The following is a 13145-nucleotide window of genomic DNA, read 5'->3' as shown; positions in this document are numbered from 1 at the left end:
ACATATTTTGCTCTGGACATCTAAGATATAACATTGGATTATTCACACAAGCAAGCTCACAGACAAGTAAAAAATGGCAATTTGTTTTTTTTTAAAAAAAGCTTAAGGTAAAAGCAGATATAAAGTTTTTAGCTGTTTGGGGCTTACAGCAGTAGTGATTGGCGCTAAAAAAAATACGTTTATATTTGATGTCTTACAGAAATCATATTTCACTTTGTGATTCTTTTGAAGATCTTTAAAACTGTGGTAGTAGGGCAACAAAATCAACTGTACAGTTGCATGCCTGAAAATGAGAGCTTTCATTTGATATATGATTTGTCTATTTAAGTGCTATTTGAAAGACTAATATTTCTACCACATGACCTCTAGGTGGCGCTGATTTGCGAAAAATGTTTTCAGGTCTTATTTTATGTAACATAAATGCAGAAGTTCTGGTTATCTATGATAAGTTCAGATTCTAAGCTTTCAAACGAAACCACATATGGCTGACTTATTTATTCAGTGACTAACATTTTAAGAGTAAGCTTTTTTCGCAACAGCACCCCTACGCTACATAGCGGCACTACGCAGAGTTGAAGAGGTTGTAAGAGCCACACTTCCTGCTGCCAGGTGGTGGCAATGGGATCCATGGGATTAGCCCCCAAGACTAACTTGCATCTCAATTTTGATTTAAAGCACACATTGCACACAGAAGATGAGACACTTCCTGTTTCCCATTTTTAACCATTAATTGAATGCATCGCCATGGCAACAGCATTCGATATATCAAAATCTGTTTGCAATTTAGCATCTTCAGTGTTTTGACAACATTGTCTAAATGTGGTGACAGTCTCATGAATCACCTAGGGAGGAGTATTTAAAAGTTCAGAGCCTGCGATTTTCAGAAAATCCAAAATGGCTGACTTCCTGTTGGGCAGACATTGTTATAGTTCCTTGATGAGAACTATATATGTACCAATTGTGGTGACTGTAGGTGAAAGTGGGGGTGCTACAGAGGCCGTCTTACACACCCATTTTAAGGCAGGCGCTACAGAGCCCCCCTACACGCCCATGCGTGAACTTTTGCCCAGACCTAATGGCTAACAACTCTGATGTGTGTGCAAAATTTCATGATATTTTAAGCATGCCAAGTGCCTCAAAAACACCAAAATACAGTGCATCTGGAAAGTATTCACAGTGCTTCATTTTTTCCACATTTTGTTATGTTACAGCCTTATTCCAAAATGGATTAAATTCATTATTTTCCTCAAAATTCTACAAACAATACCCCATAATACCCCACAATACCACATAAAGAAGTTTGTGCAAATTTACTAAAAATAAAAAAAAAAACGAAAAAAAAATCACATGTACATAAGTATTCACAGCCTTTGCTATGACACTCAAAATTGAGCTCAGGTGCATCCTGTTTCCACTGATCATCCTTGATGTTTCTAAACTTGATTGGAGTCCACCTGTGGTAAATTCAATTGATTGGACATGATTTGGAAAGGCACACACCTGTCTATATAAGGTCCCACAGTTAACAGTGCATGTCAGAGCACAAACCAAGCCATGAAGTCTAAGGAATTGTCTGTAGACCTCCGAGACAGGATTGTATCGAGGCACAGATCTGGGAAGGGTGAAGAAACATTTCTGCAGCATTGAAGGTCCCAATGAGCACAGTGGCCTCCATCATCCGTAAATGGAAGAAGTTTGGAACCACCAGGACTCTTCCTAGAGCTGGCCGCCCAGCCAAACTGAGCGATCGGGGGAGAAGGGCCTTAGTCAGGGAGGTGACCAAGAACCCGATGGTCACTCTGACAGAGCTCCAGCATTTCTCTGTGGAAAGAGGAGAACCTTCCAGAAGAACAACCATCTCTGCAGCACTCCACCAATCAGGCCTGTATGGTAGAGTGGCCAGACAGAAGCCACTCCTCGGTAAAAGGCACATGACAGCCCACCTGGAGTTTGCCAAAACGCACCTGAAGGACTCTCAGACCATGAGAAACAAAATTCTCTGGTCTGATGAAACAAAGATTGAACTCTTTGGCCTGAATGGCAAGCGTCATGTCTGGAAGAAACCAGGCACCGCTCATCACCTGGCCAATACCATCCCTACAGTGAAGCATGGTGGTGACAGCATCATGCTGTGGGGATGTTTTTCAGCGGAAGGAACTGGGAGACTAGTCAGGATTGAGGGAAAGATGAATGCAGCAATGTACAGAGACATCCTTGATGAAAGCCTGCTCCAGAGCGCTCTGGACCTCAGACTGGGGCGAAGGTTCATCTTCCAACAGGACAACGACCCTAAGCACACAGCCAAGATAACAAAGGAGTGGCTACGGGACAACTCTGTGAATGTCCTTGAGTGGCCCAGCCAGAGCCCAGACTTGAACCCGATTGAACCTCTCTGGAGAGATCTGAAAATGGCTGTGCACCGACGCTCCCCATCCAACCTGATGGAGCTTGAGAGGTCCTGCAAAGAAGAATGGGAGAAACTGCCCAAAAATAGGTGTGCCAAGCTTGTAGCATCACACTCAAAAAGACTTGAGGCTGTAATTGGTGCCAAAGGTGCTTCAACAAAGTATTGAGCAAAGGCTGTGAATACTTATGTACATGTGATTTTATTATACTTTATAGAATACTTTCCGGGTGCACTGTATAGGAAGGAATAATAACAATTAATGCATTGCCATGGAAACAGTATTTAAGATATCAAATATTCCTTTACAATTTTACATCAGCAGTGTCTTGACATTATTCTAAATAATTTTGAAGCAATTCATGTAAACGGCTATTTCAAAGTCTGTTAAAAGTGCCATACTTCCTGCTGCCAGTTGGTAGCGCTATGACCGTGACTATAACATCTCCATTACCAAACATACAGCTGAATTTTCATCAAAATCACACAATACACACAGAAGATATAAGGCACATCCTGTTTTTCATTTTTTGCCATAAATTTATTGCATCGCCTTGGTGACACCATTAAAAATATCAAAAATCTGTTCTCAATTTAGTCTTGGCATGATGTTGCACAAATTTAGTGCCAGTCACATGAATCCCCTAGGAGTGTTTAAAAGTTCAGAGCCTGCGATTTTCAGAAAATCAAAAATGCGATGCTAATGACTGTGAGTATGAAAGTTGTTCGGCTTGATGAGAAATATATATGAGCCAATTTGGTGACTGTAGGTGAAAATGGGGGTGCTACAGAGCCCCCTTACATGTCCATTTTCAAGGGGGCGCTACAGAGCCCCCCCCCCCCCCCCCACAACTTTGTCCAGCCCTAATGACAGACGACTCTGGTGTGTGCAAAATTTCAAGAGTTTTCACATGTTAAATACCCCAAAAGTACTGAAAACCTTGAAAAAAGAATAATAATAATAATCCTTAGAAGAACAATAGTCCTCCACAGTTTCAGTGTTTGGACCCTAATAATAATAATCCTTAGAAGAATAATAGGGCCTCCACACTTTCAGTGCTTGAAAGTGACAATATTTTTTGTATTGGGACTTTCATATGCAATCATTATCTTATTAAGTAACCAGACCATGCTAAAAAAAGTGATGTAGACTCCACAGGATATGTCACGACTGATTCTAATTTACATTCGCAAAGGTGATATAAATATTACATGTTTATACATTTTAATGGCTAATATTTTGGATGTTAAAGTAAAAATTAAATCCAACCAAATCATCATGTATGCCTGTTATACCTCCCCTTAATACCATATTGTGTTCTATATTGGAGAAGCACTTAATCACAAAACCTGTAGGATAAGATAAATGTAATTACACTAAGTGCTTTGCTTGAATAAAAAAAATTGAGATGTGCTCAGGTCAGCCACCTGTTTAGTCTCTAATTTCCTCTGTGGGTGGGCTGGGGACAGAAAGCAAAGTGTGTACCAGCCTATTATAGTTTTAACTTCTAGTTTCTTACTTGTGTTCTGGCAGAGTGTGTGCTGTCTTTTTGAAAATGTATATGTCTGTCATTCTCAGGCGAGCAGCTGATCTCTGATGATCTGAGCTTTGTGACTGGAGACAACACAGAGAGATTATGACGTTACGACTTAAAGCGACAATGTTACAAAAATGTCTGGAGGTGACATTAAGCTTTCTGTGTTGTCAGGCACTGGATGCGCTCTTTCCATTTCCTGTGTTTGTGCACTTACTTTATGTTCGGCTAGAACAGGAAAATGAATGTGTATATACAGTATATGTGCTATATGTTATTTCAGAGAAACACCTTTTGGAAAGGGAGAGAAGTCTAATTTTTGTTCTGCAATATGAAATGCATAACATTCCATTATAAAATTCAAGGTGTAAAATTGTATCCGTGCATATTATAGTGATGTACTACATTTCCTCTACGTTTGCAATGCTGCTTATTTGTCATATAAATTGATTTTGTAGTTGACAAACCCTTTTTTTTTTTTCTTCTTTTTTTTTAGTGGGGTGGGACATACAAATTACAATAAAGTTTTCAAGTGTTTCGTCAGTCAAAGAATGTCAAGACAGGTGCTCATTCATAAGTCTTTATGTACTCTAGCTTTATTCTTCAGGCAGTGTTTATATATAGATATTAGTGAGTGTTTTTTGTTTCATTTTGTTTATGTAGTTTGTCCCCTCTAACTGTGAATGTATTGATCATTTTAGTCCACAAAGCATCGCTTCATCTACTCAAAAACAAGTTTTCATTGAGTAAACATCTGCAAAAAGGGAACATGGCACCATAGGGAAATAATACAATTTCAAATTATTTGAAGGGAGGGAACATTTTTTATATTTCAAATAAGCAATTATTTAGCATTACACCGCTCAATTACGAGCACTTATAAACTCCATACCCTAACATTTCATATTACTGCTACATTACTCCTTTATTTATTTTTTTGTGTCCTTTTTAGTGAGGGTTTTTTTTATTATTTATTTATTTTTTATTTTTTGCTCTCCTTCTCCTGCACACTCATCTGTTAGCTTTACATGATGAAATGTCAAAATAAGAGTTGTATACATAAACCAAAGTCTCAGGTGGGTCCAAGACTGTCTTTTTACCCCCAGGCCATATTGTGATATATCATGCGTCAGAACGGTATGTTTTTGTAAATTGTTTATGAGCCCGGAGAGAAAGAATTGTTGACACATGGGCTGTTGCAGCAGCAGCAGCTGGAAAGTTGCTCAGTTTATGTTCTGAATAGATGTCATGGCTTCATCAACAGCTGGGCAGTGATGTAGCAACTTTCATTTAAGGTCACAGGTCTTGTTCTTTGCATGCATGGCTTTCACTGAATACAATCTGTTGAAAGTGAATGTTTTGTTAAAGCGTACTGCACTTAATGCATTGCTTTAGCCGGTAAATCCTTGGCTTATGAATTACCTGCAGGTTAATGCTTTATACAAAGCTGGGACTGAGCAATCTGAAAATACATTATTGTTTTGCATCAATTGTAAACTGCCTCTCCCCAAACCCCCCAGACTGCGAAATCCAAAAAAATTATGGAAATGTTCCTTTGGCTGTTCAGAGTTAATCTAATGCTGTTATATGTGTTATAATAATGTTCCTATTTTGACGTTTTGTTTCATATGCGGAGGATAAGGACATTTTTTTTTTTTCTTGTTCACTGGTTTCTCTAGCATGTTTTTAAATATTTTTGGGTCCTAAACAAACTAAAGGATATGCACAATATTAACAGTATATTTATATAAATTAAAACGAGAAACAAATAAATGATGTGATATACTGTTATATTCTAGTTTTGAATCACGTTACTAGTTGCCCATCAATGGTGAATCTCACGAAAAAATGCATAGGTCACATTTCACCCCAAAATGTCATACTCCTTCAATGCAATCTCAAATTCTCATTTCTGATAATGCATACGGATTAATTCTCATTACTGCATGCAGAAACTAAATTCTGTAATACAGTAATTTTTCAAAAGCTGCATTAAGGCAGTATACAACAAATACTACCATGTATTAATACTTAAAAACTAACATCTTTTTTGCAAATAATATAATATAATTGGCAGGAAAATCTCAATGGCCCCAAATTATGGAGGACTCAGTGTGCCATATTAATAAAAAAAAAATCTTTCAATAAAAGAATCAATATTTATGTCAATAAATATTTCAATAAATAAATCATGAAATGTATCAATAAATATGTCAATAAATTAAAAGAAAATAGAAATAAAATACTAAGTAAAATCATGTCAAATCATGTCAAATAAATCATGAAATGTGTCAATAAACACTTGAGATTCTGTTTTTTATTAAGTAAAAAAACAAAACGAAGACCACAAACACAATAACTGTCAACACTACTTTTAAATGCTATATATACATTTTCCTTTGAACTTTGATGCATTTATTGACATGAATATTTATTTTGTTGATGTTTCGAGACTTATTTACTTTTTTATTTTGAAATGTATTGACATATATACATTGATGATTTTAAAGAAAGATTTATTATGCACTCAAAGGATTTTATCTACTTGTTCAGTTTACTTAATTAAAATTATCTAAAGCAACACAATTCTAGAACATTGTGTTACGACTTGATTTCATTGAGTTCTATGCATTTAAATTTGTAAAATGGAAGTTTACTTAATCCATTTGAATTGGCAGTACATGAATACTTTTTGTGGTGTTAATGTAGCTGTTATGTTGGAGTTTTGGGGGTTACCATTATGGTGAAGAACGGAGGGAGATGTCTCACATTGATTGTTTGCTTCATTGAGCAATAGCTGTTCTAACCATTGCATAGTTACTAAACTACACTCTGTAATGCTTCCAACCAGCATGTATTTAGCATGCATACATTCATTTTCACTAGTTAGTACATAAAGAAATAAAATAGATTATTTGAGTTACACTGACATGTCTAATTTTGTTGGGTTTACTCAATTCAGCTAGGTTCTTTCTACACAAAATGTTTATGTTGAGATTACATAGTAATTTTAAGTTACGAAAACTAATTTCAAACACCTGGAACCACTGTCCACGATTGAATCAAGTTCAGCCAAAGAGCTTTTTTTTTTTTTTTTTTTTTTGTGGCACACCAAGTCCTCCATACTAAATGGTATTTTATTTTCTTTAAAACTGATGTAATTTTTTCATTGTTACATTTCATTTTCAAATCCCAGCTTATACTGTTTCGACTAATGAGTTTGAGGCAGGACTTTCTGTTAGTACAACCAATGGAAGAAGGGTGGAGTTTTCTGGAAACTGTTTGAAAATGTATTAGTCATTAATTTTGCAAATCCGTTTGGTGATAGTGGTGCAGTAATTACACACTTTAGTTTTAAGCAAAATAATGAGTTTCTTTAAATATTTGGGGTGAATATGACCTGGATATGTTCTTGACATGTTTTGTGAGATTCAACTACTCACTGTTGTGTGTGTGTGTGTGTGTGTGTGTGTGTGTGTGTGTGTCTGCCTGCCTGTCCGCACCTGCTGTTTGGCCCTGTCTGTGTGACGTGCTGTGTGAGAATTAGCTCAGCAGTGTTTATGTGGATGAGTGAGTGTTGGCTCCCTTTCTGTCCTCTTTACATCCGTTCCCTGGGTCCAGTCCCTCCCCTCATCCAGCACCAGACTGCCAACACTCACAGCCTCCTGTGTGCACTCGAGTCCTCTATCCTGTATTATAAAAATAGGATCCATTATAACATGTCTTTATGACCACAGATCTGGATTGAGCCTGTGAAATCTTTACCAAACATTCTATTTATTTTTGCCCCTGTATGTGGGTGTTTTGTACTGCATTGACCGATCTTCAGGCAGTTTCAGGGGATTTATGTAACATGGCAGACCTTTTTTGTAAGGGAACGGTTGGACTGGAAGTACACCGTTTTAATTTACTACTCAACCAGAGAGTGGGACACTAAATCCTGTTCTCTACATGCAATTCATCAGTCACCTTTTTCCCCTGCTTAATCTGGACCTCTTAACTGGAGAAATCCATTTTACATTTTAACTGAAATAAGCATCTTATTTTAGTTACAGAGATTTGTTTAGGCACAACAATGCTTGCTGCCTTTCACTCGAGTAGGTATAGCTGCAGGCCGGTGACCTCCAAATGGGGGTGGAATCTCCAAAAGGGGTGGGGTTATACCAAAAGGGGCATGGTAACTCCAAAAGGGGGTTGCACCAACTCCAAAAGGGGCCGTCACTTCCACTCACGGTTAGATTAGGGGCTCTCTATTTCTTTAATGGCGATTTGGAGCTCACGCCCCATTTTGGAGCTCTGCCTGCAGCTATACCCTTCTCCTTTCACTTGAGATGGGTCATGTTCAAAGAGGTTTAACTGATGTATTTAATTTATGTTTAAATTCTGTCTCGTATTCCAGAGTCAACAATTTGTAAAAAATTAATAGATTGATTTCACCTAAAAGTGAAAATGTAATCTTGACCAACTGTTTGGGAGATTTCGGTCTTTCCCCATTCGTTTACATACACTTAGGTTGAAGTCATTGAACCTCATTTTTTAACCACTCCACAGATTTAATATTAGCAAACTATAGTTTTGGCAAGTCGTTTAGGACATCTACTTTGTGCATGACATGAGTAAGTTTTCCAACAACTGTTTACAGACAGATTGTTTCACTTTTAATTGAGTATAAACTAAGTTAACTGTGCCTTTAAGCAGCTTGGAAAATTCTAGAAAATTGTCAAGCCTTTAGGCAGTTAGCCAATTAGCTTCTGATAGGAGGTGTACTGAATTAGAGGTGTACCTGTGGATGTATTTTAAGGCTTACCTTCAAACTCAGTGCCTCTTTGCTTGACATCATGGGAAAATTAAAAGAAACCTCAGAAAAAAATTGTCCACAATCCACAAGTCTGGTTCATTCTTGGGAGCAATTTCCAAATGCCTGAAGGTACCATGTTTATCTGTACAAACAATAGGTATAAACAGGCAAGTATAAACACCATGGGACCAAGCAGCCATCATACCACTCAGGAAGGAGGCGCATTCTGTGATAGTGATGAATGTCTATTGGTGCGAAAAGTCCAAATCAATCCCAGGAAAACAGCAAAGGACCTTGTGAAGATGCTGGAGGAAACAGGTAGACAGGTCCTATATTGACATAACCTGAAAGGCTGTTCAGCAAGGAAGAAGCCACTGCTCCAAAACCACCATAATAAAGCCAGACTACAGTTTGCAAGTGCACATGAGGACAAAGATCTTAATTTTTGGAGAAATGTCCTCTGGTCTGATGAAACAAAAAATTTAACTGTTTGGCCATAATGACCATCGTTATGTTTTGAGGAAAAAGGGTGAGGCTTGCAAGCTGAGAACAACATCCCAACCATGAAGCATGGGGGTGGCAGCATCATGTTGTGGGGTGCTTTGCTGCAGGAGGGACTGGTGCACTTCACAAAATAGATGGCATCATGAGGAAGGAAAATTATGTGGATATATTGAAGCAACATCTCAAGACATCAGCCATTAAGTTAAAGCTCAGTCGCAAATGGGTTTTCCAAATGGACAATGACCCCAAGTATACCTCCAAAGTTGTGGCCAAATGGCTTAAGGACAACAAAGTCAAGGTATTGGAGTGGCCATCACAAAACCTTGACCTCAGTCCGATAGAAAATGTATGGACAGAACTGAAAAAGCGTGTGCGAGTAAGTAGGCCTACAAACCTGACTCAGTTACACCGGTTCTGTCTGGAGGAATGGGTCAAAATTCCAGCAACTTATTGTGAGACGCTTGTGGAAGGCTACCCAAAACATTTGACCCAAGTTAAACAATTTAAAGGCAGTGCTACCAAATACTAACAAAGTGTATGTAAACTTCTGACCCACTGGGAATGTGATGAAAGAAATAAAAGCTGAAATAAATTATTCTCTCCACTATTATTCTGACATTTCACATTCTTAAAATAGTGATCCTAACTGACCTAAGACAGGGAGTGCTTTCTACTATTAAATGTCAGTAATTGTGAAAAACTGAGTTTAAATGTATTTGGCTAAGGTGTATGTAAACTTCTGACTTAAACTGTAGTTTGGAGCTGCACTTTCACGAGTGGAAATAGCTTTCAGAGAGTGTTCCAAAGATGGCCGCCAGTGGACTGACTTGCTAGGTTTGGTCTGAACTATTAATCTGACACTATCAAGCATTCTTCTTTTTGTTCGTTTTATTCAAACAGTCCATCTAGCCCAACACAGCAACACTGGCTTGACCAATGGTGTGAGTGTGGGACTGACTATCTGTTTGTTCAGCCAATGGTAGACAGGAGGAGTTTTCTGGAATCTGTTTGAAAACAGTGATTATTTTTGCAATTCCATTTGGTGTTGCAAAAATTACACACTTCAGCTTTAATCCTAACCATTTCTTTTAGCAATTTCTTTATAGGGTGCAATTTCCAAACAGAACTGCTAAAATAATGACGACTGTGTCTCCCATCTGTCATTGGTTGATTTAAAGAGACAGTCCCACCCCAGACACTATTGGTTGAGCCAGGTTGCTAGCCTGGGTTGGTTGTTGCTATGTTAAGCATTGATAAGACAATACAAAAAGTGGCTTTAGAATCCAATGTTTTGTTTATTTGCATATTATTGAACATACTGTAAGCCAATCATTGGCCTACAGTTCACAGCCATCCATTTTGCAACTGAATTTTTCAATCAGTTCGAGGCTTATTATGAAGGCTTGTCTAAGAACCCATCAGTGTGCACCTGTGTCAGACGGATGCGTTTGGATCATCTCACTTTGTTCCGTTGCATCATAAACACACCATTTTTAGGTCACTGTGTTCAGTTAAACTTAGTGTAATACTTAGAAAAACACATCTTGAGATACCTTGGATTTGCACTCCATCAATCTGTGTTTTGAACGCAAGAACGCATTCTCATGTCGTGCTGTCCGTTGAAGGGTTGGTTTGTTCTCAGTATAAGCTGCATGTTGCCTATACAGCTGAAGTTTCGCTTACTGCTCCCTGGAGAAAACAGGTGGTACTTCAAGCTTGAATTGCTCAGGAATCTTCCTTATAGCATTCCGGGGACATAATTAATTGCATACTTTTTTTGAATGTGTTATATTTTATATAATTAATCTCACCAAAATGATTGTTTTCTTTAACATCCATGGCCGTTTTTAAGGGGGGGCTAGGGGCCAAAAACTTCTGATGCCCCCATCCTGACTGACAGCATAATCAAGGGGCATGATGAACGTTGCCCCCCTTAAAGCTGAAGTATGTAATTTCTGCAACATTAGCGTCACCAAATGGAATTGCAAAAATAAACGTTTTCAAAACAGATTTCTGAATACGCCCCTCGCCTGCAGTTGTTCAAACAGTCAAATGTCCCACCCCAAACTCACGCCATTGGTTGAGTAATGTTGTTGGGGCGGGTCTAAGCGGGCCACTTAAAACAAACACGGGAATTTTCATAGTGCCACAGAGACACAGTGTTTACATTTTTTGAGAAAATTAACCAATGAATGGCTTACTTATAGTTGTCTCTGCATAATTAGCTGGGATAGGAGAAAGTATTTTAACACAGAAAAAGTTACATAATTTAGCTATAAACAAACAAGTGCCCTACCAAAGATTGCATCCTAATACCAGCCCTGATAACATCTATTTATTACACAATAAATAACATGAGACATGAAGCAAAGCAAAAATACAACGCATATAAGACAAAAATAAAATGTTTATTTTTGCGTAACACTTACATAAAGTATACATGGCGAGTTTGCAAATTTCTAGTGAAATACAGCAAGGACTGGTTAGGAAGTGCTCTCAGTGATGACTAGACTTAAAATTATACTGTATCTATTGATAACTTAAGAATGATTGAAGTTTTATGTTCACCTCAACGTAGAGCAGGAGATGCTTCAATACAGTACCATACCTGTACTGATCACAAACACCTATACATATTATGTAAAGAACTACAATTGCATATGCGTTTTTGTGTATTTCTTTTTAATTAGTTGAAATAATTTTATAATACATAATTTTCAAATATATATATTAAAAAATATGACGGTATTCTGTATTCTTTCTTAATCTGTAGTCTGTTCTTAATTTCCCATTTTAATTCTTTGCCGAGAAACCCAGGGAGGTCTCGCAAAAATTAAACCAGCTGACACCTTACATCACAGGTGTGACATGGGCACACACTCCTATCGCCACAGGAAGTGCAAGTATCTTGATTAAAAGGCAGCTTGTTCAATTAAATACTCCTGTGTTATTGCCAGAGCCTGACAGGTGGAGGAAGGAGACTTTAATTATGCTCCCTGAGTCAGAATGCCTTTAGGAGGCATAACCATGTCTTGAATGAGATGGCAGTTCTAAGCACTCTCAGAGAAATGAACTCACAAACTAGTACAATGGGCACTTAGTAGTTACCCACTAATAAAAGCACTCTGACATGTAGGGTCAGCATTTGACTTACAAAACTACCCTAACAGTACAAAACATACCATGAAACAACAATTGTTCTGTACATGTACCGTGAGGGTACTTTTTTTTTTTTTTTTTTTCCAAATAGGGGAAAGTGGGGTAAGATGTATCTAGGCAACTGTACATAATTTTTGTCATGTGACCTTGTAAGCAGGAAGTATATATCTGGCTGTAAAGAGGTGAAGCACATGGGAAAAGAGGTACAGCTCTGGAAAAAATTAAGAGACCACTGCAAAATTATCAGTTCTCTGGATTTACTATTTATAGGTATGTATTTGAGTAAAATGTCTTTTTTTTTTTTTTTTTTTATTAAAATTTTTCTTGATTCCATTCATAAAAAACCAATAGACACAACATAAAATACGGAATCAGATATATAAATTAAACCCTTCCCCCCAAACATCCCCCCACCCGACACAAACACGCATTACAGTGGTCTCTTACAATTATAACAAAAAAAAAAAACTTCAAAAAGCAGGAGTGCATGTACACATCAAACTAAAAATTAAAAATCATAAATCCCTCTCAACTGCCCCTCCCCAAGAACCCTCCAAAAATTCAAAATATCCACCCCACTTCCTATTAAACAAATCCCACTTTCCTAACCTTCTGAAGATTGCCGCCTCAAATGCCACAACCTCGCTCATCTCCCCGCACCACTCCCGAAACGAGGGTGCCCCAGCCATCTTCCACCCCCTGAGTATTATTCACCTGGCCACCATAACTCTGGCCAGGACCCAAC

At 37.9% G+C, this 13145-nt stretch overlaps 1 protein-coding gene across 2 annotated transcripts in view; it reads left to right on the top strand.

Annotated features, from left to right (window-relative positions):
- Nucleotides 1–6988, top strand: part of LOC127433993 (E3 ubiquitin-protein ligase TRIM37-like) — a 34350-nt gene extending 27362 nt beyond the window's left edge. For both annotated transcript variants that reach the window (XM_051686401.1, XM_051686400.1), the window contains exon 25: nucleotides 3984–6988. In XM_051686401.1, the coding sequence (XP_051542361.1) occupies nucleotides 3984–4045 (62 nt within the window). In that variant the 3' untranslated portion in view covers nucleotides 4046–6988. The remainder of the gene's footprint in view (nucleotides 1–3983) is intronic.
- Nucleotides 6989–13145: the final 6157 nt, after the last annotated feature.

Source organism: Myxocyprinus asiaticus, chromosome 43 (genome assembly GCF_019703515.2).
Source record: "Myxocyprinus asiaticus isolate MX2 ecotype Aquarium Trade chromosome 43, UBuf_Myxa_2, whole genome shotgun sequence".
In the NCBI taxonomy this organism is placed as follows: domain Eukaryota; kingdom Metazoa; phylum Chordata; class Actinopteri; order Cypriniformes; family Catostomidae; genus Myxocyprinus; species Myxocyprinus asiaticus.
The sequence above is the reverse complement of the archived record's forward strand: the minus strand, read 5'-3'. Positions and strand labels throughout refer to the sequence as shown.